The sequence below is a fragment of the Malurus melanocephalus genome, unplaced genomic scaffold (assembly GCF_030028575.1).
Source record: "Malurus melanocephalus ecotype Western Australia unplaced genomic scaffold, MMel_1.1 scaffold_147, whole genome shotgun sequence".
In the NCBI taxonomy this organism is placed as follows: domain Eukaryota; kingdom Metazoa; phylum Chordata; class Aves; order Passeriformes; family Maluridae; genus Malurus; species Malurus melanocephalus.
The window spans coordinates 754,968-782,697 of record NW_026623379.1 but is presented as its reverse complement, the minus strand read 5'-3'; the positions used below and the strand labels follow the sequence as shown (position 1 = coordinate 782,697).

The 27,730-nt window shown below is 48.2% G+C and overlaps 1 protein-coding gene across 3 annotated transcripts in view; it reads right to left on the bottom strand.

The window, feature by feature from the left end:
- Positions 1-6: 6 nt before the first annotated feature.
- Positions 7-27,730, bottom strand: part of SLC25A22 (solute carrier family 25 member 22) — a 48,613-nt gene continuing 20,889 nt past the window's right edge. For all 3 annotated transcript variants that reach the window (XM_057371444.1, XM_057371447.1, XM_057371446.1), the window contains exons 2-10: positions 26,745-26,845; positions 22,646-22,771; positions 19,420-19,475; positions 13,750-13,840; positions 5,691-5,809; positions 3,864-4,035; positions 2,912-3,066; positions 2,004-2,079; positions 7-1,163 (exon numbers count right to left, since the gene is read on the bottom strand). In XM_057371444.1, coding sequence (XP_057227427.1) covers positions 1,010-1,163; positions 2,004-2,079; positions 2,912-3,066; positions 3,864-4,035; positions 5,691-5,809; positions 13,750-13,840; positions 19,420-19,475; positions 22,646-22,771; positions 26,745-26,764 — 969 coding nt within the window. In that variant the 5' untranslated portion in view covers positions 26,765-26,845 and the 3' untranslated portion in view covers positions 7-1,009. The remainder of the gene's footprint in view (positions 1,164-2,003; positions 2,080-2,911; positions 3,067-3,863; positions 4,036-5,690; positions 5,810-13,749; positions 13,841-19,419; positions 19,476-22,645; positions 22,772-26,744; positions 26,846-27,730) is intronic.

Here is a 27,730-nt window from a genome sequence, read left to right as displayed (position 1 = left end):
AACAAAAAAACACCCCAAAAAAACAGAACCAAAACAAAAGAAAACCCCCATAAAACAAAACAAAAAACCAAAAAACCCAAAAAACCACACCCACAAAAAACCAAACCAACCAAACAAACCAAACCCAAAACCCAAATAAAACAACAACAACAAAAAAAAATCCACCCCCAAACAAAAATAACTTGATCCCGAGTTCCTCTCCCTTCCCCACCTGTAGCCAAGCAGGGAAGCACCTTTGGACATTCACGTGATCCCACAGACATGTTCCCTACAGAGCAGACATGTTATTTCTGCACCTCACCTGGATGTGCCTGTGACACCTAATTAGGAGGGACATCCCTTTGCTTTAAAACAAAAATAATTACAAAATCAATAGTMACAATCACAATTCATTTAAGTCCAACTCGTTTTTAAAAAGGGAGAAGGGAGGACTGAAGTTTTCCAGGCCAAGGAACTTGCCAGATACAGCATCCCCCTATCCCTGCCTCCAGCAGCAGTGAGATAAGCCCCATTTGTGCAGCGTTCACTCTTGACCTGAGGTCAGCAGAGCCAAGGAGGTGCTGAGGGGACACAGCTGCCCCTCCAGCTCCTCCTCAGACAGCTGGCAGCTCCAGAGGAAAGGGAAACTGAGGTGGATGAGGGTTCAAGTTATTTCTTTCCCATCTCTTTTCCTCTCCAAGACTGAAAGGAGACTTCTGGGTCTGCAAGCCCAGTCTGTGCTTACCAGTGTCCTTAAGAATGACAATTTAAAACCAAAAACTGGGAAATTAAAAAGAGAGAGAGAGAGATGCATAATTAAGTACTGTCCATGGAAGGAGCAGGAGGGGGCAGGTTCCAGATGGAGGCAGAGAAGGGATTCTCTCCCTGCCCACGTTTGCCCATCTGGAGCCCAGGTCCCTTCGCGTCCCCGCTTTGTGCTGTTGCTGTGACATCGATCGACACGGATGGCGAACACGGGGATGAATCCAGCGCTGCAGAGGGCGGGAGGGCACACACAGCCACTGCAGGGCTAGGCCCGGTGCTTGGGGAGCATGTCCAGCAGGAATTCCGCGATGCCGATGAAGTAGACGACTTGTGCAATGCCGAAGAGAGGAGCGATGACCAGGGCTCGGCAGTAGGCCCCTTTGAAGAAGGCCGTGGGCCCTTCCCTCTGCCAGATCTTCCTGGGGAGGAACAGCACAGATAGGTGAGTGTCCATCCCAGCCCTCCACCGTGCCAGGAGAGCCTCTGGCCATGCCTGGCTTTCTGCCTCCCTCCAGAGATTAAACCCAGGCGAGCGCTGTCATCTGGCACAGCCTCCACTAYACATTGCCCACCATTCCCCAAGGGCTCTGCACATGGCCATGCACAAACTTGCCCCATCCCTACATCTGGAGAGAAGCAGGAGTGTCTGCCTGTGCCTGACAGCACAGCTAAAACAACCCCACGCTTGCATCAAGCGGGTCCCCTGCTCAAAGCTCCATCCCAGCATGACACAGAGCCAGATGGCAACAGATTCTGGCTACCACAGAAATACAAAAGCAAAGAAAGCCCCTTCATGATYTGAAGCAGCCAGACCATGGTTTAGCAAAGGATTAGAGGACAATGCAGCTGGGGATTGCCCACTCTAACAGTGCTCCTGCAAAGCAGTCCCAGGAGGGATATGAGACTCAACACTATAATTGGGGCCTTGGCACAGACTACTACAGCATTGCCTCCCTTTGCAGAARTAAAATCTCAGTGTTATGACCGTTAGGGTTTAGACAGAAGTATTTAAATATAAATGCCATATTTTCCTTGCTCAATATGAGAATAAGTTCTCTTTTATAAAACTATGTATATATATACATCTGCTCATGTATCCAGACATATCTCTAGACAGAGAGATTGATAAAAGCACAGGTTCAGAAGGAACCTGAAGCGAAGCTGTTGGTTGGGGCTGGAAGCTGTCCTGCTTGCCTGGCAGCAGACAGCACRAGATGCCAGACACCTGATGTGGTGGCCTCTGTCACCAGGAGCCTTACTTGGTGCAGTCCAGGATCCCCGAGTAGGTGTCCTCATTCACTCCTCTCTGCAAGGACTGCAGCCGTGTTTTGATCACTATGGAGGCAAAGAGAGGGGAGGCACTGGTGAGCACTGGAAGCATGGCAGGCAAGAACCACCCTGAGAGCAATGTCTTTGAAACAGTCAAAATGAAATTACCAAGAACACAGACCATTTTCATACATTTACCAGGGAAAAAACAAACATTCCTTTACAAATGGATAAAAGAAACACAAAGCCACCCAAACCCCAACCCTCCCCGCCCTCACTGTGATCAAGGCTTCAAAAGCTGACTTAAGGTTTAAATTTTCCAGATTCAGGTATCTTTCTGCAAAGTGGAATCTTACTTTCAAATGCTCGTCTCCTTTTGGAAGAAGTATCTAAAAAAACACAAAATTATGCTCCTACATTTCTTCACACCTTTGGAGCATGTGCAATGTTGGGGAAAGAGCAGTTACTTTCTGGTGTTTTCCACATGACAGAAACCAAGGTGGTATTTTAGACAGATGCTGTGGAGCAGGAGAAAAGGCCACAGATTGAGGCTTCCTCTGTTTATCCCTGACCATATAGTTGTAAGTGGACTGCACACATGGAAATGTGCCTTGCCAATGGTGTATCTGCAGCCATTCCTGCCAAGAGTGACTGAAATGAATGACATCCTCCTCCTGATGTACCTAGTGAGTACTGCAGACCTCTGTGTAAGYTGTGGCCAAGGTTGCAGCTCAGCTGAGGTCACTCCATCAGTGCTGGAGGCAGCTCACACAGCAGAGCTGTCCCTCCCTGTGTGCCCATGCTACAAAGAGGCTGGCACAATSACCCTCCTCCTCAGCCTGGGCCTCTGACTCCTGTCACCAGGCCACCATCCTGTCACAGGCTGCTCAGGACTCACCATCACAAGGATTGACAGCCACTGCAGCCGTACTGCCGGCCAAGCATCCGGAGAGGAAGGACACGTAGAACGGAGCCTTGACATTGGGGTCCTTCTGACCAAGCTTGTTCAGGTTTGCAAACAGYGGGAAGTAAACAATGGAGAATGGGACATCCCTGCAGAGGGGCAGGAAAAAAGGGAAGAGAGAACAAGAATGAGCAAAGTCAGTGCGGGACACCAACAAACTGAGCAAAGTAAGGGCTGCGAGCATCACTCGCTGGCAGCACAGCCATGAGTGCAATGCAGATATCCCAGCTCTGTGACTGCAACGCAGACAGGAGCTGAAAATCAGCAGGGCAAAAGTGACTGTATAAAGGGTAACAGGCCCATGGGAGTCACGCAGCCCTGCAGGATCAATGGGCTCCCCCTGTTTTTCAACACTCAAACCAAAGACAGCAGCACATTCAGAGGTCAGTTGTTTTGAGTGCTTTTGYTAAGTACAAGAGGCTCCATCCTGCCCTCCATCCCACAGAGTGTTGTTTTAACTCAGCCTTTGTTAAAGCTAGAGCAGAGTCACTCTGTGAAAGCCCAGGCAAAGAGTGTCAGAGTGGGCTCCAGTTCTTGCATTCAACACGCTCTGTGGGCCAGATACCATTGCACACTCTGGGGTCTCAGGCTGAGAGTTTTACTTTGCTAGCTCACAAGGACTTTTGCACAGTGTAAAAATATAGGCCATGGGGCAGACAAAAACCTTCCACAGAAAGGAGCAGAATCAAATCTTCCAGCAACAAAAAGGCAGTGTCCCTCACTTGTCTGACCTTCCTTTCTTCAATGTGCAAAACCTGTGCATGAAGACCAAACTAAACCAACCCCACACCCGCCGAAGCCAACATCTGTTTTGCAGGCTCATCCTCAGGATGGCCGGTGCCTTAAGTCCAAGACTGGGAACACCAGTGCCCTGTGCCCATCCTACCTTAGCAGCGTGGCTCCCAGGCCCTTGTAGAGTCCGGCGATGCCTTTGCTCCGCAGCAGCTCCCTCGTTATCTGGGTCGCTGTGGTGCGCGTTTCCACCACCGGCTCGGCCGCCGCCGCCGCAGGGGAGGACGAGAGCTGGGCCTGCGCTGCCATCAGCTTCTTCTGTGCCGCTGGGGAGCAGAGCACGGTCTGCAGGGACCCCACAGCCACCCCTGGGGCCCCACAGCTGTCCCCGGGGCCCCACAGATACACCTGGCTGCCCGGTGCCGTGGGACCAGGGGGACACACACCACGCACGCCTCCGGGGCCAACACAACACGCCAGGCAGGTGCCCTGCACGCCTTTTCCCCGTGTGTCCCTCTCCCTCAGGCTGTCCCAGTSTCTGACAGCGCTGCCACACCACAAGGCTTGGGCTGTGCTCTCCCAGCAGCTGGTTTGCCCAGCAGGAGCAGTCTGTCACACACCATCTCTGCAGTGCAGAGCACAGGRGCTGCTGTGAGTAGGCAGGTGACAGTCCCTGCTTCCAGCTGTGTGCCTGACCTGCCAGTACAACAAACTAAAGATCTTCACAAACTAGAAAGCTTCCTAAGCTTTGCCTCCCTCCCCTGAAAGTAATCATTAACCAGGGAAGTTTCTCAGCCACATTCATAAACACATCCTGGTTTCTCACACTTTTCCAACTGATGCACTTCGCCCCTTTGGCCAGAAGATGGAGAGCACTTCAATCTGTAGGTAATCCCCAGCACACCACAGCTCTCCTSCCGCACAGAGAACAGGCTGTTCACGGCATCGAAAACCTCTCCTGAACCCTCAAACCACAGCTTAAATCCTTCCAACATTTTAAAATAATACGCACAAAGAGGATAAGGTCTGCAGTAAAACCAGTGAAGAGAGAAAAGAAAAATAAATCCGTGATTATTCAGGAATGCCACATCAAATGAGAGATTACAGGACAAATTGGCCCATTCTCCAGGAAGGCCATAAACATGGTATCTAACAGTGTCATGCAGGGCTCCTGGGGAGTGATGCCATAGCCCAGACTGACCTCTGGAAAAGACTGAGGAAAGAGCAAGCAACTGTTTCCCCCAGAGTCTCCATGCCAGACTCCTGTCTCCATTCTCACCAGAAACAGTATTTCAGCCAAAAGGCTCACAGTCCCTCCTGCTTCTGCCTGCCAGCTCACGCCCACAGTCTCCAGAGCCTGATCCCAAACCTTGTTCAAATCCAGTGCACTGGGAGAATTTTATTTACTGTTTCAACCAAGACAACTGCTGTTTTTGTCAGGGAGAAAAAAACAGTACAAGGGGAGACAAGCCATTTGGAAAGAACACATCCCCTTGGGAAGCTGTTAGGGAGGTGCTACAGGGGGGGTGGAAGAGAAAGAAAATAGACATCAGAAAACAAGGAGATGGAGGAAGCAGCACAGGAAAGGCACTGGAGGATGCTAATCCCTTCTTGGGTGCACAGTATCCACCAGGTTTCAATCACTCACAAGCTGACCACCCAGGCATCTCTCCCACCTCTCTTCATCCACCAGCAGCATTTGCTGTTTCACTTGTCAAGCCTATTGCTTTGAGAAAAAAAACCCACCACCTTTTGTAACTGCAAGGGCTTTGCAAAGCCAGCTGAGCAAAGTGTGGTGGGGGAGTAATTTGGGAGGAGGAGGAGGAGAAGCTTCTGCCACATCTGCTGTATCTCAGATGTGGGAGAGCAGGGGGAAGGAAAAGGGTTTTCTCCACTCATCCTCTCAATTCCACCTTGAAAGCCCAGTCCCAGCTCTTTCCCCCCTCCCTGCTCAGAGCACAGGGAAGAAAAGCCCACATACCAATGCGTCCTGCATCCTGCAGCTGGATTTTGAGCATCTCCATGGGAGTGGTGACAATCACCTGGCAGGTACCTGCRCCACAGCCTGCCAGCATCTCCTTCAGCAGCGTCAGCTTTTTCCTGCCCAAAGAAAAGCAAGATAAAGTCCATCAGAGGAGGTGGCCTGGAATAACACTTGGGCAGCTGGGTACAAGGCTTGGGGCACATCTCTGACCCTGAGGGCAGCAGAAMTTGCTAGGCCTGACAGTTCAGCACAGCCCAGCCTTGGCATCTCWGCCACCACCACTTGACCTCAAGAACAGACTCATTTTGCCCCCAGGAAGAGAACATTCAGAAAAAGCCACAAGCTCAGTCAGAACAGCCCCAGACAGGAGCAGCAGCCCCCTCYACCCACAGCCAGAACACTGCAGAGCTCTTCCAGCCTGATGGTGCCCCTGGTCAGGGCACAGCTTTCAGAAAGGATATCACTTCAGAGGGCAGCAGAGGACCCRAGCATTAAGGGGGATAAGCAGCTTTCCTCCTGCCAGCCTAGTCCYTTCAAAATTGTCAACAGAGACCACACGACAAGGAGCAAGGGGGAAAAAATATTTCACTTGCTGCTTTGGAGTTCTCTGAGAAAAGCAAATTAAATAAACAGTAAATATGAATCAGGAAGGCTGTTCCTCTGTAGTTAGGAGCCACTTCATCTTGCCGGGTTTTTCAAACCTAAACAAGTAGCCTTTGCAGAAAACTGGTCCTCCCTGAGAGACAAGGGATGGGATGGACCTCTAGCAATGCAGCTCTGTGCATTCTCTGCACTACAGAGCAGGGATCATCATCTTCTCACCTAGCAAAATGCAGCATTTCATTGTTCCCTCTATTCCAAAGCTATGAAAGAGCCCAGCTAAGAGTGAAAAGGGGAACTCAGGATGCAAAACCTCATAAAATTTCCATTTTCAGAAAGTGGTATTTTTACCCTGTAAAAAAACCTCAAGCCTTGGCATCAGAAAACACTGACTTGATTCAAAGGTACATCTGACCTGCTAATTTTCTAAAAGGGTTAAAAAAAGAAGCATGTATAAATCACACAGCCAGAGGGAAACAGCCTCCTCTTTTTTTCTGTTTTAAATGCAAGAACTATTTTTACCTCCCTCAGCCCCGCTCTGCAGCAATATCTCATCTTAACCTGCTCAARGCACATCCCCACACTGTGTCAGAATCAGTCCCACAGTGATACACCCCCTTCCCTTGCAAAGCCCAGGCACACTCCCCTKCCAGGGGTTTTACAGGCACGCACACACAGCACAGCTGTGCTGCAGTGGGCCTGCAAAGCTGTTTCAATGCCAGCCCTACAGGAAAGGGAGGGCAGATGCACCGTAATCCTGCTGGCCCACCACGTCAGCTGGGCTGATTTCTCCACCTCTCATCTTCTCCAGGGAGGATATGAGAGCAGGGGATTAGAGGCACAGAGCCACAACAGGGATTACCAGCAACTAAATATAGAGCTCTCTCATGAGGTTGAAGGAAGGAATATTTCACAGTCTCCCCTTTCCAAATTTCCCCATAGATGAGAAGCTGCAAAGAACAATCCCTCCCATGGAGTTATCCACACGGGTGCTGAAGTGTGCACACTAAGCTTTCCTGCAGGTTTGGGGGAACCAGGGTGTGSAAATCCAGAGGTTCCCACTGCCACTTGGAGGTGGCCAACTCGTGTCTTTTGGGTGACCTGAAGCACAGAACCAGTCTCTGAGTGGCTTGACACAGTCAGCATCAAGGCAGAACAATCCTCAGCCTGGCTGTGGGAAGAAGCAAACCACCCAAAGGAGCTGGCTGCCAGAATCCCTCCTTGGCACAGCAGAGCACCTCCCACTTTAGCAAGAGCCCTGGAGCATCCCCAGAGTGCATATCTTCTGGCTTTCATCCAGGGTGAATACTTTGATAGCCAGTTCAAAAGATCAGGAAGACTGGCCTACATATTCATCTTGGACCATCACCCCAGCCAGCTGAAGCCAGCCTTGACTTCACTGAACTCCATGGAGCAATGCCAGCATGACCCAGGGACRGATTTATGCACGTGGGTGTATTTTAGAGATGTCAAACAGGTACATCAAAAGCATCTAGAACAAAGGCTTTCAGCTTCTGGTTTGCACATCCTGGGAACTGGGGTGAGTCCAAGAAAAAAAGCAGCTCAAGTTAAGCAAATCTTTTGACAGGAGGTTTAAAAGTTGCCACAGAGGGGTCAAACTGCCTTTGCAAAACCTCACCAGTCTGCACAGTAAAAGCAGTGTGAAAACCGTTCATCTCTAGACAACAAAGGGCCTCAAACACTTAAGGCACCACTGGCCTTATCCTCAGTGGTTTAAAAACTGGCACATCTCAACTAACTTCAAAAGCTGCAACACCAGCAAAGATCTGGTCCTACAAATTCAGAAATGATCTTTTATCACAGCAAGAGGGTGTTAAATATAACATATAGCTCCGATTTCTGCACTGGCAGAAATCACTTGTTCCACTTTTTTTAACTGACATACAATTAATTCGTGACAAACCTAAAATGTCGAATGGGAAGGGGAGGAGATTCATACTTGATTTAAATTAGAGTYTCAAACAAGAGCTGAAAAATAAAGTCAGAAGGGAAAAATGAGAGGTTTATGAAGRGCTTTTTGAGAGCAATGAGCTTAAAGTTAGTATCTCTGACAGCATTGGTATATTGATGTCACATGGGAGCAGAGTAGGATTTTTTCAAGATTCTGAAAAATCTTGACCACATGGGAGTTTACTGTGTTTGGGCAGGGACCAGAACCAGCCATTCTGGAATCAGGATGACAACATTTCCAGAGAGGAAACCTCTGACCTAAGGAAATATCCATACAAAGCCATCAATTTCTATTTTCTACCCAAGAGGCTACTGCTCCAGCTTGGACATCACCTTCCTCACTCATAAAATAACCCCTGCCTCTGTCTGTCAGATCAAGAGGTTGTAGAGAACTCCCCAGGAGTTTYGAAGCAGACAGAATCAGTTCCTTTCAAACAATTTAGTAGTGGGTCTTTGATGTGGACAAGAAGATCAGCACACAGGAGTTGTCCTCCTAAATAAAAGAACCCTTCCCAATCAGTTGTCCCTGAATTGGTACAGTGACATTATCAGCTCCATTCTYCTTCTCAAGGAGAAGGGAGAGATTCCCCCACCTCCAAGTCTCAGTGAGCTGGATGAGGGTTACCTACATGGAAGAACTGCCTGAGTATCCAGTGGATGAGTGCAGGAGAGGCTGCCTTGGCACACAAATGCCAAAGAAAGACCAAGCATGGTGTGTGCAGGGTGATACAGCAGCTCAGCACCAGCACTAGCAGCAGCATCCCTTCTTCCTAAATGGAGAGCCTCACTTTACAGCCTAAGGGCATTGTGCAGTTCAAAGACCAGCCAGGCTGTGTAATAGATACTTAAATGCTACAGAAGAGCTGGTCCAAGCATTTTAGGACAGCCTGAAAGAAGAGCAGATGAAGGGAAGAGCCCTGGGGAGATGTATCAGCTGGGAAGGCAATGGAGAACAATCTCCAGCCTCCATATCTAAGACTGAAGGAAAAGTATGTTGCTTGTCCCAGGATTACCAGCTGGCTATTGCTACTCCCTGAGCAAAGATATAAGGCAGGAGAAAGCAAAATGGGAGAAAATGTGCTGGCATCAGCAAAGGCAGAATTAAGTCAGTCATGCTGGTCTTCCTAGGGATCTGAGCTGCTAAGACAGCAGATTGGCAGCCTTTGCCTCAGAACAGCAAACAAAATAAAGGTCAAGATTAAAGAGGACGGGAGAAATAAGGGAATAACACATTGGAGAAGAGCACCAGGAAACTCATCCAGGGACACTGGTAAGTTTTTATGCGCAACAAAYTGCTTATGTAAGAAGGCATGACACACCTTTTTACTGCAGCCAAGGCAGAATATTTAACCAAGAACCTGAAAAATGAACAAAACCTGGCAAATACATACCCAGCAAAGCAACTATCTGGCACCCCACTCTTCTGAGATAAACATGAAACCTTGCAGGACACTGCAAAGGGACTGATTTTATTAAGTGTTTAACATCCAGATTCAAACAGGATATAAAAAACAGACAATATTTAAATCAATCAAAGAGGCCTCACATGCTGAGCACCCAATAATCAATGATGTACTTTAAATGCTGGTGTATTACCAAWCTAAATTGCCTTCTCAGCTTCATACCCAAGTGCTTCATATTCAAGTGCTTCACTTAGCCCTGGTGACTCCTCACATCCTCKGCTCTGGACAATGAAACCTGTACTATTTTAACAGCAGCTGTGGCACTGAGTCTCTCAACACATMCAGMTTCAAAAAGCCAGAGTTTWAAAAAAATCCCRTCTGTTTCCAKCAGCCTGAAGACTGGAAGATTCCCCTCTCTCCACATTCTGCTTTCCCCAGCCTAGTGGAAACTCTTCCTGTCAGAATGACAGAGGAACATGGACCTGCCTGAAGACTTTCTGTGGGTCATCTCCTCAGCGAACTGCTGAGGCTCTCAGGTCAAAATCATCACAAGAAATCGCTTGACTCTTACTGCCTTTTTCAATCATGGTCATGGGATGCCCTTCAGATTTTCCAATATCTTGGTCTCCCTCCTTTCCTCCATGACATAGCAAGCTTGTTTTCAGCATTCACACAACTCACTCAAGGCCTCCCTTGCTCCTTAATGACCAGGACAGCTTCTGAGACCAGCTCAGTTTTGTTTCTCCAGAAAACAAGAAGCTGTAACTGTAGGCTGTCATAATAGCCTTGACATCAAAATAGAAACTGGCAAGAAAATAGAAACTGGCAAAGAAGCAGAAATTACATCTCCCAGCCTGTAAGCACACACGCTGCCTGCACCAAAAGGAGAGAAAAAGCATAGTTTAGGCAGGAGTGCCTCCCTGAGTTAGAACCAGGATGGAGAGAGCTGCAGGAACAGACACCTGCAGATCAGGGAGAGGGCATGGRGTCCCATGTGGGGTGCACCAACAATGGCATGAGGCTCCATGTGAGGACCAGTGCTCTACCTCCAGCAGTGACCAAGAGCAGAGTCAGGGAACAGGGAGTCTAACACAAATCTGTAGTGATAACATCCCTAAAATACTCCTCCAGCAATTTGCAGTCAGAAGCTCCCTACACCACAGGCGCTGTTTTCAGTCTGGCCTTTCAAAAATAGACTTTATGCCACTTTTTCATCCTAGCAGTTTAAAAGCAATTTCAACACTAAGTTTTTYAAAGGATAAAAATAAATACATTCATGTACACTGAAAGTTGTTGTTTAACTTGAGGCTACTTTGAGTCATGCTGGATTTGCCACACTCTCTGGTTCATACATGCTTCTTCCTCTTGCACATGGAGGTCTATTTTAATACCATGTATTTTAATCAGCAAATATTGATRGAACATCTACATTTTATCAGAAAARGATTAGCAACTCAYGCAACATATTYCWAGCAAGRCAAGTGCTAGATGCTTAGCAACAAAGCCACTCAATGTCAAGCAGGTCTAAAAGACTTTTGCAGCTCTGAGTCAGAGTATCCTTTAGGATACTGACCTAAGGGTACAACATGTATGAATGTACACAGTAGATAGACTGGCTTGTGCAAAAAGGACTGTACTGGAGCTGAACCGAGATCTTGCTGACCCAGCCTTACACTGAGCCTAACTCCCTCAGCCGTGCTTTGCCCAGTGTAACACCTTGACTGATGYAATTACACATCAAGAAATGAAACCACATTTGGGTGCCAGGCAGCTCCAGGCTTCCCCTTTCCAGCCCCAGGCTATTTTGTTGTTCATACCTAGGCTCTGAGTGGAGCTGTGAAATAGGTGGGCCAGCCTTGTGATGTGCTAGCAGGTGTACACCCTGTTTTGTCCTTGGTAGGAAAAGCCTTGGAATTCCAGCACTGCTAATCCCGTCTTATTAAGGCAACGGGGGAGGACGGGACAGAAGCATCCCAAGGGAGAAAACTGCCAGATTCCACATTCATATGGGTCTATACCAGCCACAGCCAACCTGCAAGGCATTTTCCTTCCCATTGTACCTTGGGGTGACATTTCTAGGTAGAAACACCTTAAATCATCTACCACAGCAGTACCAAGGCTCTGCCTCTCTGTCCAGCTCATGCTGGCTACCCTCATGAGCAGAGCTGAGCAGATTCACTCTTCCAAGCCCCCATGGTGGCTAAATGAGATGAGTGACCCTGATTCCACATGCTGCCTGGCTCTTGTCTCCTAGCTGTGGCCCACCTCTTTTGTCTGTAAAGGAACTAAAATGTTTTGCGTTCAGACACAAAGCCTCCCACTACCTGAGCAGTGTCATGCTCCTGCTCTAGGTCACTGTAGTGCCAGACCCATCAGTACATAAGATTTAGGAGAACAGGGTATCTTGCTCTTGGAAGAATTCTCTAGCTCCTTTATTCTGAATCAAGTGCAGCATACCATCCATGTCCTTTTGGGACCAGCCAGGAACCAAAAGTCAAACTGGAAAAGKTCTAGTGAAGACCTCAGCTACCCCTGGACACAGCTGCATCCCACTTACCCAAAGATCTGTTCAAAACTGGATTCAGCACTGAAGCAGACACACACACACACTTCGCCTCTGAGGAAGCCTTTACCTCTCAYAGTGCAGGACAGTGACTGACAGGTTAGTGACTGACTGTCCCATTTTGATGGCTGAAACATGACAGCAGGGATTGCTGTCACAGAAAGCCAGTTATGTTGCAATGCTAGTGTGATTTCTTGCATGGAGCCATTCCCTTAKAGGCAGTACAAGGTGGGGCAGCTCAGCACTCTGTTTGGCCTGTACAAGCTAYTAAGCCCCCACTTTGTAGGTGGTGGCAAAGAGCTGTGCTGGTGTTCACTGCAGCATGCCAAGGTGTGCCGGGCCACTGCTGCAGGGATGAGACACACCATTTGGGAGAGGACAGCACTACCTCCCACTGTCTGAGCAGAGCACAGAAGAGACACTATTTGAAGACCTGAGTCTGAAAATCACGAAGAGCTGCGAGCCGGTGAGTCACGCAGACATATGTTAGCTCCTACTTTAAAGGACTCCAAAACAAAAGAAAAAAAAAAAAAAGGCACAGGGAATAAAATGGCTTCTCAATCTGTGTCAGTCCACAATCTCCACTGAAGTTGTTAAGTCACTGATCTGGAGCAGCCAAGACTGACATGATATGTGTCGGGAAGTTGTTAAGTTCAGTAATTTTGTTAAGTTCAGTAATTTTAATTGTGCTGGAGCTTTGCATTTTCAGTGAGGCCCCACCCCTTAACTGCTGATGGGAAGAGCTGGGCTCATGCCCCTAACAGGCTGTCATTTGAGCTACTGTCACTGAGAACTGCAGACAATGCCCTTGTCTGTCTCTGGGAAAGGCCTCTCTCTGCTGGGAGACACAACTACGGCCCATGCAATTTGGAAAACATCTTGGTGAAAGCAGCATTAAATATTCAGGGTCCAGCTCCTCTCAACTGCTTCAGCTTGGGCCTTTTGAACCAAACTCCACTTGCAAGCTGAACCAGTAAATGCATTCCTTCATCATTTATTTGCAGGTCATCTGCTGGGTAACGCTGCAAGTGCCCTTTGTCAGTTCAGATTTACCACCTCTCTAAAACTATTCTCAAGATACAAAAGGAGAAGAGGGATGCTAAGTTTGGAGTTTACAGAACTTGACTTACATCTTTTCGAGCCAGAAGGAGCATAAAGAGCATCCAATGGGACGCTGAGGACAAGAGTCCTCCCAGCAGCTGTTTGAGCAATGATCAGTGACATTGGGTTCCTCTCAAATACTTAGACTACACATTCTGGATCTGCTAACCTTGGCTTAAATCTGGGACTATTTTTAGAAGCTTGAATAAAGAGCAGTCATCCAGTGGAGTGCTTCAAGCTTCCCATTTTAGACATTGCATCCTTAGCGTGAACGTAATCACCAGCTGAGCTGTCAAGGTCAACTCGTGTTTCAGTCATTGCACTATCCCATTCCACCTTTTCCTGACCTCTCACCAGACCAGTGTTCCAAGAGGCGGTGTCTTTTAAGTTGCCTGCAGAAGGTCAATTCCCTACTCACCCGTCTTTGGAGAGGTGATGCCGGAAGAAGTCATTGGCTGCAAGTTTGATAGCCTTTTCTGGTGTCACCAGAGTCAGGTTCACTGCAGCCCCTGGGCAAAGAAAAGAGAAAAAGGCCATTGAATAATGAGAATAAAAGAATTATCAACTGGATCTTTCAGGAATGTGGAGTAACTTCTGCTCAAAACCAAGGACAGATACAGGACAGCTCCCAGTGCATCAAAGGAACTTAGAAATACAAAACACCACTGAAAATTAACAGGATTTCTGCCTCCCAACACCTTGGATTTGTGAAAACATCCTCAGATGTGTTTCTACTCCATTTGCCATATATATTTTGTAATTTCTTCAGCTTCACTACTACCTCCCACCATGTATACTGCATCTTCATCTCTCATCCAAGGATACACTCCTATGAATTCAGAAGGTGCAGATCAAACCTTCAGCAAAGGAGCACAAGCTGGCTCAACAACCAGCCTAAACTCCTTTGTAAATATTTTGTGATACTGAGAAGCTAAAGACCCCCTGCCCTGTCTTCTCACTGGCATCCCTTCCGTGCTTCCTCCTCAAAAAACACCAGAGCAGCTGGATTGCCAGGCAGYCCACAAAAGGCAGAGCCATAGAAACACCTGGAGACTGGCTGAATTCACCTGGCTCATCTGCACAGAACCAGCTCCACAGCAGCCCTGGCAGCAAAGTGGCTTCCCCTGTGTATCACCACTGGGTGTCACCCCCAGAACAGCCACAGTGARGTGGCTTTTTGCCCACCACGAGCTKCAGCACACGGAAATTCCCCTTTGAGCTCCATGGCAAAGCTTGCTGGGGGACCTGGGGTGTAAACAAGCCTTGGCTCCCCGCATCCCCCACCCGCTGGAGTGCCCTTTTGTCAGGAGCAACAAACAGCAAATCCCTGTATTGTGCCTGTCACAATGAAAGGTCTGCATGCCCTGGCTGGCTGCTGTGGGCTGTCAACACCAGCATTAGGGCAACACAGTGGCTGGGAGCAGCTTTCAAGCTGCCCTGGGGAAAACGGAGTGAGGAAAGGGCCAGTCCCTTCCCACCAGAGTGGGGCTTGCACCACCCTTTAAACCTCAGGGCTCAAAAAGTCCTCCAGTGGATAACCTTAAGCTCTCTCTGCCTGCACTGAAGCATACCGAGCTCCAGGCCCCACACTCGAGACTCGTTAATGGCCTAGGAACACCTTTGTAATTTATGCTCATGTTTGAGATTTACACAATTTGCCCCAAAGATTCATTTTCCAAAGAGAAGCAGTCAGAGAAGCCTGCACCCACACTAGGCTCCAAAGACCTGGTGGGGCTCATTTTCAGGACCTTTGAACACCAGTTGACAGGAGCTATAAGGGCTCAACACAACTACAAAGAGTCAGCTCAATCGTCCATTCTTCAGGACAGACTTTCCTCCCTTCAAAAATTGAAAGACAGAGGTTTCGGGGGACTTTCCTCAGATTAGGAAACTAAGTCACAACTGGGACTTTTGGGACCAGGACAAAGGAATCCGTGGCTCCACATCCTCAGCTCAGAAGACTCATCTCCACCATTCAGGAAATTGCAGCAAGGAAAGAGACAGCTTCTGATGCACAGAGCTGGGCAGCCCAACRCATCTTCCTCCCGTGTTCAAATTTTGCACAGAATACAGAGTAACGCTGCCTCGTAGCAAGCCAAGCCAATGCATTCATTCCACACTGGCCATGACATCCAACAAAATGCCATCATCTTTTACAGGAGACAAATTAACTAGCAGGGAGCAGGGCAGGCCCCTCACACTTCTGCTTCTTTGCAAACTTTTAGGTGCACCAGTGATTGCGCTGTTTCCACTTGATATTCTTCCTATATATCACACCCCACCATGGCTCTTGCACACAATGAGAAGCCACACAGAGATGACCCTCATGATCTACATCCATCCTTTAATGCCAATCACATCAGGATCTACAAAGCAAATCCACACCGCCTAATTTGTAAGTGGAAGTGACAACCCATCAAGTGTTTCCTCAAATGCCAGGTTGAAGACAACTTCAATGAGACTCCCAGTGGCTATGAAGTACAMCACCTGTACACTGACACGCAGCATAAATATCCCTTTCCTTGGAAAAACAAGGAGAGAAAGAAAAAAGCACTCTTAACATCAGCGCGAAGGGTTCACTGAAAGAAAGCAAACTCCAAGCTATGAAGGAAGAAGGGTACACAAAAAATACACTTCCACATGCTGACCTCCTCCAGGAACCAAGAGGCTTTCACAAAAGTTTTTCTTCAATTGCAAATAAAGCAGAGGATAAAAACATGCAATATACCGGAAAAAAGTTAATGAACCTGGGTTTTTTCCTATATCTTTGATATTTTYGGTAAAGCTTCTTAGCAGAGAATGGATAATCCCTGTCCTGAATAATCCATAACAGCTTCAATTTACTGGAGAAGGAGAAATCAGATACTTCAGCTGCTGGCTGTATGCTTTCCACTGCATTTTCTTCTTTTTGTAAGGTGTCTTCAGTTCTCCCCATGCCAATGAGTACTTCCTAATTAAAGCCAACTTTGGCATATTGGCAATGCTACATGTACCAGAAGCAAAGACAGACAAACAGAATGGAAAAATAAAAAGCAGTCATTTAAAAACAAAACGTTTTGAAAAGAAGCAAGGGAGCACTACAAAGAACAAAATCAAMCAGGGGCAAAAACAGTTGTTTGCCAACTGAACTTGCAGGCACCCTCTTCTCACCAAGCCTTGATTTTTATTAAAACACRTTTCTCACAGAAGCCCTTATACACCACCAGCAACCTACATAAAAGGGGGATTGAGTCATCCCCAGCAYGGCACTGGGAGATATTATTAGCAGAGGCCAGGGAAGACTGCCACAGTACTGCAGCTGAAGCACAGCTACCCTCCAAACGTCATCAACAGCACAGGACACTTTGCTCAGCCTGATTCAGGCCTTTGGCTCCTGCCAGCTCAGCTACCACTCRGTCTGCAAACAGCACTGGGATGGCTCAGAACACGTGCTGGCATCTTTAGGTGGCTTCTGGCTGGACTGCAGTAGCAGCTGAGAGAGCATCTCTCCAAGGGCCCCTACCACTGATGCCCACAGCAATCAGCCCACAGGCTCTATGGATTCATTCCCTTGGCATCGTGTTTGAAGGCAGCGCACAGTCAATTCCTTGTGCACACACAGAGCTAGACAGCGTCCAGCTTTGAGGCACTGCCTGCTACAGATGGGAAAAAACATGAGCAAACTCCTCTTCTTCATGCCCCAAACATCCAAGAATCCYTGTAGCTTTTGGGGAAGAATTTGAGAAAAATGTTGGGATTACCTTACAGATCCCACAGTTCACTATGGGCTACTCACACAAAGCAAAGACTGTTTGCCCACACAAACACCTTAAGGGGTGAATTGCAGAGAAGCATCCTGCAAGCGCTGGCCACTCTCCTGTCTGCACTGAGGAGATTTGATTCACATGTGAAGGAGCCCTGAAGTCATGCAGCAGGAATGGCTGTGCCCAAACAGACCCTTTCTGTCCTCYGACAGAGGCTAAAGGATCTGCAGGGACAACTGATGTGCTTGTGACTCCTCCAAGGGGAGCAGCAGCTGCTACATTAGCACATTAACATATAATCCTCCCAATTTCAGCTTAAAGGCTGCAAATAGGAGCTTGTGAGTCATTCAGCAAATTCTGCTGGGGATCTAGGACAGCTGGAGGGAGCAGGAACCAATCCCACCACCTCATTTCCATCCTTCAGTGTCTGCAAGCCTTAGATGTCTCTTTGCCTTCTTTCCAGAGAAAGACTTCTTTCCACATGATCTTCATGGACCTTGGATGTATTTAACCCAGCAACCCTGTCCCTGAGAGGGGAGAAAGGGCTGCTGATGCCAGCTTGCAGAACTGAGGCACAGAGACCAGAACTGCTGCAKGTGGAGCACTCACCTTTGCACCTGGCCATGCTGAAGCATCTGTAATTTTCTGGAAGCAGCTGRAGCTATTCAAAAAAGACCTCGCCAACCCAGCTCCCTATTTAATAGTCAGAGGTGACAAGTAAATCCAAGCCACTATCAGCACCCTGAACAGAGGCAGGGACATGGACCAAGCTGACCAGACTTGGAAAAGGTTGGGAAAAGAAAGAGGTATGCAAAACCCTCTGAACCTTTTGAGATTTCTGCTTGGGAGTGTCAAGTGCCATGGAGACACACATCCTCTCCACCACCCTATGTCTTAAAGGACTAAGCTGCCTCTCCCAAAAGCCCTGATTCTCCCAAAAACCCTGAGTGCTACAGTCTCCCCTGAAAATTTTCTCAAACAGCTTCTTCCTCCTGCCCCTCCCCAAAGCAGCCTGCCACTGCATATTTACAGCCAAGCTCRAATTCCTGGCTAGGAACACAGAAGAAGCCAGCTTCTGGAAAAAATCAAAGGGAACGCGTCACTGCTAGCATTGAAGATGGAGCTTGCCAGGGTTCCTCGAGGTTATTTGTCTTGTTGCCTGCTCCCAGGAAAGCTGATGCAAAGCAGCCAATCCATCCCTGCCATCCACCACACTCCCCTGAAACGCCCACCGGGAAGTTGGGCAAGAGACACTGCCTGAACACGAAGTGCCTGCTCCCAGGCTGGCCCAATGCTTATGTTTCCCTAGGAGAAAGGAAGAAGCAGCAAGAAACACTACACGTCAAGAGCAAGGCACCAGCATCTCCAGACTTCAGCTTGAAAAAAACAAAGAGCAAGGACTCAATCATAGCAGCWCTTGAATCAGGCTTTATCAGTGACTGAGTGCCACCAAGAATGCTATCTGAACACCCCAGATAAAAACTGCATATGCAGGCAAGTGACTATCAGGACATAAAATGAACCAGAGCTCAGTGTGTTCCCAGTCCTCAACTAAGCCAGTTGCACTGTGCTGAAAGCCAAGTAGGTACTCCACATTTTTCTCTGCCTAAAGTAAAGTCAGGATTTGGCCTGCTGGTCTCCTATCCTCAAAATCTTTACAAACTTTCAGAGATTTGGTGTTTAAACTAGAAAAGGTATAATGTCAGCTGAGGAACTCACTGCTGTAACAGGCAGCCCAAGCCAAGCAGACAAGACATTTCTAGCAGGTCAGCACACAAGAACCAAACAGCTAAAGCTCCACCCTGAACCAATCTCTGATTTTCTTACAATTCCATGGGAGTTTTTTTCTGGGAGCAGGTTATTTTTAATTTTTTTTTTTTTTAACTGCAGCTTGTCTTAATGCTTGAACAAGGCACTTGGGCATGCTTGAGAGAAAGCAGGCCTGACCACATTGGGGGAGGGCTTTTACATAAATTCAGTCACGAACAACAGAACTTCAAGAGTTGGTTTGCTACTGCCCCTCTGTCAAGAGTTACTGTGCCCAAGCTGGGAAACATAACATACAGTCCTGAAACAAAGTCCAGCTGCCTAAATTAAACTGCTAGTGAAGATGAACTTCAGTCAGTTTAACATCAGTCATGAGGAGGACTCAAGGCCTCAGTTATAAATATCTGCATAATCACCTGCATGGAGGAGTTTATTTTCAGAAACAGCTGCACTGTTCAACCTCTTAGGATATTGCCAGGTAATTTCTTTTTATGCCAGAGAACAGAGCTCTTCCTCCTACTTACGCACCAGTGCTTCCAACGCAAAAGCTGTGCTGTGCCTGAGTCAGCTGTACTCACCTCTGTACATGCCAAAGTAGCCTTCCGACCGGATTGTTTTAATGAGGCAGTCAGACCTGCAAACAAAACAGAGGGAGATGAACCACAGGACCTCAAAGATGGGTTAGTGCAGGGAAAAACAAAGCAAATTTCTTGGAGTGGTTTCCGTTTCCATTCTGTCAGCAAAACCCTGGGCTGAGATGGGAACTGCGTCAGGCTCTGAATGTGCCATTGTTGAGGCCTGAGTCCGATTTCAACCCTAAATGCACAGRGGTTTTTACACCCCCGGCTCACCCGGGGTCTGCACGCGCTGTCTGCTTTCTAGAAACACAAAAGGGACAAGTGCCACTGCCAGGGCTGTYCATCCAGGGTCGCCTGTGGCAAATGCACACGAGATGCTCTAACAAGCAGATCTCCATTGCATGCATTTTTAAATCCAGCTCTGGAATGGAAGTAAGGGGGGCCAAAACCCCCCCATGCTGACTTGTTTGACTTACTCTGTGAAATTCRACACAAGGCACACAAACACGAGATGACCTGAACACTCAGTCATCTGGCCTCCCACGCAGATTAAAGCACTTACTTTTAACACATGAGGTCCCACAGCAGGCAGTGAGCGCTCAGGCTGTGGCCTTGAGGAGAGCACGGCAGGGTGCTGTGCACCAAGGGGAGAACTGTCACTTTCCTCATTCCAAACACATTTACTACAAATGGGAAAACCATGCAGAGCACTGGAATGGCTCAAAGGCTTTTGAAGGCACAGACACACACACCCAGCAAATCCAAAGGCACAGTTCAGGAAGGCAGCACAGATTCCCTGGCAGAGTTTYCCTCTCTGGACCACAGCTGCATGAAGCCTGGATGCTGGCTGAAGGTGGCTTTAGGGTCTTTATGAAGGGACAGCTACTTGTTGTGGCCATAAGGAAAGGGAGAGATGCACATGCATGTATGTGCACATAATTTAAAGAACAAAAGGCTCTTTTAAGCAGTAATAAGGGGAGTGTGGCAAATGAAAACCAGAATATATTTTAAAAGATTTGGCAACACAAGGAATAAACTTCTCAGCTCTGCAGTAGTGCTGAGGTGAAAGAGAAGAAAATACAGAGCTCTCTCGAGGGCCTTATGCCACTACCTGGGTCAAGACTGTTCTAGGGTTATTTGTGAAGAGCCCATCCTGCACTGCTGCCAGTCATGGCAATGAGTTTCCCCTCCCTGCTGGGACTCCCTGCATCCTTTGGGATCTCATCTTTCAAACACTCTACTCCAGCCCTTGCAACTTGCACATACTCATCTCYCTCTCTGAAGCAGTCCCTCCAACACATTTGCAAGCCCCAGAAATCTCAGTGCACCTTTCTCCTATCCCTCCCATCAAGTTCTTCCACTGCAATTCTGGAAGCAACACATTTTCCCTGAGCCAGTGATACTGCTTTGAACAAGCTGCAGCAGGGAGGGGAGTGAGAAGAGCTGCTCCCCACTATGTTCATAYAGCCCTGCTGCACCAATATAAAGTTTGCATGTCACTTAAAGCCCCTCMAGCTGCAGCAGAACAAGATGCAGCCAAGGTCACATCCAGCTTTCTTCTCTCCCTGGAAAATGGGAGCCAACAGCCAACTAAAACAATACATAACATACCTGGGGCAGCACAGCCAAAAAGCCAAGCTCTCTCCAGCTGTCAGGACTCCTCCAATGTCTTTGTCTTTTTCAACTGAAAGGTTACCCTGATGCCAAAAATCTCTTGAGCCAAGCAGAAGCAAGGCATGCTATCTTAAAGTAAGACAACCAACATTTTAAATGAGCTTTCTGCCTTCCTGGGTACTCAGCAGACACCAGGTAATTGGTGTCATCAGGAAATCTGGTATTGATGTGCTCACGGTACTTCCAGGAAAACAAGCCTTTGTAACTGTGGAGTGTTTCTTAGGAAGGCTCAGCCTTTCCCTTTCTTGGAAGGCTCCAGCTCAAATGTACAGGGTAAATCCTATGTACTGCTTAACAGCCCCTCATCTTGCAGCAATTCCTGGCTATAGAGCAGACTTGCTGGAGGTTAAAAAGCCTCTCTCCTGCTGAGCTCCCTTCCAGGTGTGAGACATCCTGGCATGCAGTCCCAAGAGGAGCCTACAAGCTCTCCATCCTGCCCAAACTCCTGCTGCTGTCACATGTCAGGTCAGGAGGATAAGAAGCAATTTACAGCAGGGGCAGGACACAACAAAAGGGGAGGCAAAACAAGATGGGAGGCCACATCCTGCCAACAAGCCAGGGGACACCAACAGTGCAGGGAGCAGAGAGCATGGGAACTGTCAAGGGAAGCACCAGAGCCTGCACCCTAAGCTTGTGTCAACAGCTGGAGCAAGGAGGCACAGAGACTAAAGCCAWCAACAGACACAGCACTTCCTTCCTATTCCCTCTCTGCTTCGAATTCTCCTGGGCATAAAAGAGGAAAAGATGGTGTGGAGGAGCAGGGAGCAGGTAACACTATTCTAAACAGAGTGACAGGAGGGCCAGACATACCTCACCAGCCCCAGTCCCTTCTTCCCCTCAATACCACCAACGCTTTTGGAAAACTAAGCTCTGTCTTTGGTTCCTAGGATAAAGCATCTCRTACTGAGTGTGGTACACATTCCTACAGCAAATCCACAGCCCCAAGCATCTGGCAAACTCCAGGTGAGAGTTTGGTGTCTGGATATATTCATGCTTTCTTTTCCTACAGCCTGGAGCACCTGGGGTTTTTCTGGACACAGGACTGCTGGGGTAACTACAGCAAGGGTCTACCTATGATCCTTCAAAGGATCTACATGCAACGCTCTAGACTAAGAATGAGTGACTACTTCCTCTTTTTAAAACTCACACAGCAAAGGAAGGATCTCCAATATCAGAGCAATGGAAACAGAAGAGAGGCAGAAATTCCCTCACGCACCTGACTGCAGMTCAGCAGTGTTCAGGATCCCTGTGTTCAGGATCAGGCAATTGGGATTCCTCATGTTTTGGTTATGAGCCCTGGCAGCCATGAACATGCTGCTCCCAAGGAAGGGATGTGAACAGATGTGCCCTGTGCAGAGGACTCCTCTGCCTGGCTCAGCAGCCTCAACAGCTGCTCTGTTTGCTTTATCTGCTCTAGCACARCTCGGTTTGGGACTGTCCTCTGGCTTTCCTGAGCTCCTAGAGACACTGAGCTCACCTGAAAGAGGTAACACAGTGGAAGGACTCCCTGCTGAAAGCCCCCAGGGGTGGTGCCCGTGCAGGTGGTACTCACAGGCTGGTGTACATCCGCTGCCCATTCTGCTGGTTCTGCAGGCGAGTTTTTGCCAGGTCAATGGGAAATACACAGGTGACCCCAATCAGCCCAGCTATCCCTCCATTGATCAGCTTGGCAGGTAAACTGTAAGGGGATGAGACAGAGAAACAGATGTCTTAGCACTGGGTAATATCAGAGAAGGGAAAGAGGAAAGMGCTGAGCTCTTTTGCATAACAAATTAACAACACATCACTGTCCCCCCCCAGCACGAAGGAGGCTCTTCCACACAGCAAAGTTTGGTTCCTGCTGTATATATGGAGAGGCAGAGRAAGCAGCACATTCCATCAGGACAAACCATTGACAAGTGAAATGGAGCCAAACACCTACTCCATGCATTGCTAATAACAGGAAAAAATCCTGCCTAGGACCCAGGGATTTCTGTTGTCCCTAGAGGAGAAAAGACAGAGTGCTGGACCTCTACAAAATGGACAGTGAGGCCCGACAGCATCCAAGCCAGCAGGTTCACAGCCAAACGCTTTCCTGCGCCACGATCAGATCCGCAGCACATCAGCTGCTCCCATGGTGTGGGAGCGATCCCAGGAGCTCCCAGCTGGCAGCCACGGAGCAGACGGCTGCAGCCACRGGAAACTGCTTCCAGACCCACTGCTCAGGGCCAGGGGAACACACACAAAGCAGCAGCCTGGTGAAACCAGCGGGCTGGCAGCCGGCACAGCCGCAGATGCGGAGACGTGAGATCATACCTCTGGGGGAAATCAAAACCTGGCTCGCTGCACGTGCTTCCGAAACACAGGGCTTTGTGTTCCCACTGAGAGTTCTTGCAAGAGGCACAGAGTGAAAGCCACATCAGCTAAACATGGGATCCCAGCAAATTAAATTAAGAAAAATGTCCTGCGCTTACATGCTCAATAAAGCGCTACACGCAGAGACAAAGAAAGCCTGTTTGAGTCAGCTCCCTCCAATGAAGCACAGGATACGGCTCCCTGAGCACAGGACGTGTCAGATATTAAACTGGTGGCTGACAGCAGCTGGGTGAGCCAGCAAGGCCTGTCCTCCCATYGGGGGAACAGGTACACTGCCTTTCATGATGGTGACTTGCTGCTCTGGATGGGGACACACTGCATTTTCCTCTGGAAGCAGAAGTGGTGAGGCACAGAGCGGTGAAGCCCTGTAAACATGCACTCCCAACAGCACTCCTGAGCACTCTGCATCAAGGGRCAGCTGCAGAGAGGATCAATAAGCAGCCATGCTTGAGGAAAAGGCAGAATATGGATGCTCAAGGTTTCAACTTGAAGAGCCCCTGAGAAGCAGACAAAAGAGGGATGGAAAAAATATAGACTTTGTTCACGAGTGCTAAGCATGTCAGCCTCAGGACTGACACACCTTCACACAGCCTCTGTTCTGCAGCCAAAGCTCCTTCCCCCTTAAYACCTGCATGATACAACACACACACAGCTGCAGGACTGGCACAGCTGGAAGAGATGCCACAGACAGGCAGACAGATCTGAGCTCAGCCTACAGCTCCAAACCAGACAGTGCTGATTGAGATTAAATCAGCACAGTTAGGAAGGCAAGCCCACATCAGTGCACAAGCTCAGTGCAAAGCCAGGCTTCCAGATCTCACCAGACTGTTGCCTTGGGGATCTTTGTGCCACAGTCTGAGAAGGGAATAGATTTGCCTGCAAACTCCTACACTCAACTTGTTCTTAGGACATGGGAAAATTTCAAACAGTAAGCTTCACATCATGGTGCTCTCCTTATTTAACCCACAGTMACACTGAAAGGGGAGGTCAGAGACCAGATAAAAGCCTGTCAAGATAGAGACACCATTGGGAAAGAATGTGTTTCAAGACAGGATCAGCTCAGCCTCCCCAAATTCAGCTCTGAATGCACTGTTGGCAGGTCACAGACTGAGCGGCACAAACAGTGCCCCTTTCCAGTGCCTCAGCACTGTCATTGCTTCTCTAAGTGTCCCTGAAACACCTGGACAGGCAAACACTTGCCTTTCTCAATCTGTTCCATCACAGGGTTTATACCAGGTGGGACTGAGACACACACACACACACACACACACACACACACACCAAGATCCTGCCTGCTGCTATTGTAAGTGCAAGAGATTCCCCAATTTCAGCATAGTCCCCAGCAATAAAGGGGAATGGTCTGATGTGCCTGGGCAAGCCAAAAATTTGAGGCTGCAGACAATCTCTCCCTCTGCCTGTGGGGGAGAAATCCTTGCTCAACACCCCCATCACATCTGAATCTAACCATCCAGATTTCCCCATGCACACCGCAGAGGGAAACTAGTATGGAYCACAGGGCAGTATCCAGCAAGGCACTGAGATGGAGTTCCACATGCACTGCTGCAGAAATGCAGTGCCCTTGCTCTCACTTTGCAGCAAGCCACAGCTGTTGATTCCAGTCTTTTGCTATCAATCTTGTTCTAAGAGGTGACAGAAAGAGATTTGGCTGCCTGTGACCACTGCAGACAAATGGTCCCATTGACTGGAGAGATGACCAAAGCAGGAGAGGTGAGGGGTTTGAGGTACAGAAAAGAACACGAGACAAAGGCCRTTGCACCTGAATCAAAAGCTTTTTCCTCTGTGACTGAGTCATCCCACTTCCCACGTCAGGGCTCTCTGTTCTCTCAAGGGGTAAGAATCCACTGTGCCTGGTCTCTCTGTCCTATTTAGCTTCTGCACAGCTAGTGCCTCTCACTACCTACGTGTGCAGGGCTTAATGAAATGGGGACARCACAGGCTAGCATGCAAATCAAGTCATTTGTTCAATACAAGAAGGGATACAAAGGCATCCCAGTTCTCCTCTTCTAGTGCTTCTCCTCAGCCCTTTTAACTAGTCCCTGTAGCCAGCAAGCTCCTGCTCACACTGCCAAGAGCACACTGGAAGGGCCAGGGCACATTCTGCAGGCCTCCTCTTCCTTCAAAATATCAAGTTTCAAACAGTCACAGACGTCTGGTCATTTTGCTTTGCTGAGGCTATCAGGAACAGAGACCTCCCAGGCTCCACGGAGGTGAATCTCAGCATCCCCTTCACGGGTATGTTGGAAGAGTTTCAAGTGCTCTCCAAATTGGGTAGCAGACGATGGGCAAATCTTGGCACACGAACACTCCTCAATGCTGTCTTTTTATCAGCGCAGCTCAGGACTGTTTACATTTGCAGAAGACAGGCATACAGGAAGATATCCTAATCACGGCAAACACTAAGAAGGGGCAGCCCTCATGCCTGCAGCATTCAGGCACTGCCAAGTCCCGTCCCTCTGTCACCAGGCTCCATTCACCCACTCACCCCRCCTGTCCCGAGCCAGTAACCTGGAAAAGTAGAGGTCAGAAATGTTAGATGTCTGTTAGATGACAGATGTCTGTCATGAAGAACCCCACAGRAATCCCACAGCATGTAGGAGTCACTTAGCTGGGGCAACTTCACAAGCAGCAAAAAGTTAAACCCATGTGCAGGACTGTGCAGATCCTCCTGACAGAGCTCTTAGGAAGCAAAGGGTACAACTGTGTCTTTCCAGGAAATGCACCCCCGTTCATTTCCAGGGAATATTCAAACATGGCCTTTACCAGAAAAAATGCTCTTAAATTCCCACTGTGCACATAAGTGTCACTAATCATTGTTGGTACTTCWTGTTCCTGCCATCACTAAGCCTTGACTGTCTCTAGAATAAGGGCACAAGGCTGCACAAGGCTATGTGGACTTTGTCATTACAAGTACTACATCCTTGGCTGCTCAAGGACCTGGCTTTGCTCCCTGAATGCCAGCAGCTGAAGTCAGCAGGTCAGGGTGACCTTTGAAAGAAGAAACAAAAAGGAACGGACTCATGAAGAGCAGAATGAAAAAGGCAATAGAAAAAAAAACAACTGAAGAATGCAGAGATGTGACAACATGGCAGAGACAGAAAATAAGAGAAGATTCAAAAAAAAAAGCAGGTAAGAAAGGAGAAGAGTCAGAACTGTTAAAGGCTAGAAGAGATGATCAGGTGATTTCCTCCAACCTCCTGGATCACAAACAGAAGCAAGTTTGAAAGACTCTAAAAGAAAAATGTAAAGTACAATTAAAAAAAAAATTAAGAAGTTACCTGATCTGTTTATCAGCCATTTAATTCAAACTTGATCTTGTTGGGAAATGAATCTGTTCCTTCAAATCGTTCTTTTTCAGTCACTTCACTTCAGTTTCTTCCTGGGAAAGGACRGAAAGACACCATGAACAGAAAGTTGAGACACTTACACTTTTCTTAGAGCTCAGATGCCACTTGGCAGGCAGACTGCAGGGTTAGGACAGCTGAGGCACAAGTGACTCAAGGGAGCACCTGATCTCAAAGAGRAGACTGAGCTCCAGAGGGAGCCTTATAAATGTGTGTGTGGGCGTACACAAATATACAAGGACATATGGAGGGAAGAGCTGCCAGAGCCGTCAGATTCTCGCAGCATGTGAGGAAGGGTAGCAGCCAGGCAGGACACAGGCTCTGCCCAGCATCCAGGACAGCAGTGTCTGTCACTTGTCTCGAACTTCAGGGGGTATTTCACACCATACCAAGCGGATCCCCCACCCTCTGCAGGTCCACCCAGCCACCCTAAGACAATCACATGTCATCACAAGGCTTTTAGCACTTCCCTCCAACACATACCTGCTGTGTCTAAAGAACAGCCTTCAAAAAACTACTCTTCCAAAGGTTAGTATCCTTCCTCTATTTCCAAGCTTAAATAGTCAGCCCCTGTTCAGTCGTGTGCCCACACTATCTTTTAAGCAATGCCTCTCCCTCCCCAARCTATTGATGCCCCTTTGTCCTTTGGACCACTCCTTTCAGCTCAGTGCCAGACAGCAGGAAACAGTTCTCTCTAAGACTCCTAATTGTTAGGATTGTTTAATCCTAATTGTTTAATGAGAGCTGGTACAAGTCGCCACACAAAGAAATCTGGGCACAAGAGAAAATTTCAGAAGTGGCCACAACTTTCAGTTTTCTGGAGATGTCATCACTTCCTCACCTCCGGCCTGGGAATGAGATACCCTATGCTTTATGCAGTATTCAGCAGGCTTCCTCCCTCTTCCYTTCCACCTTCCACC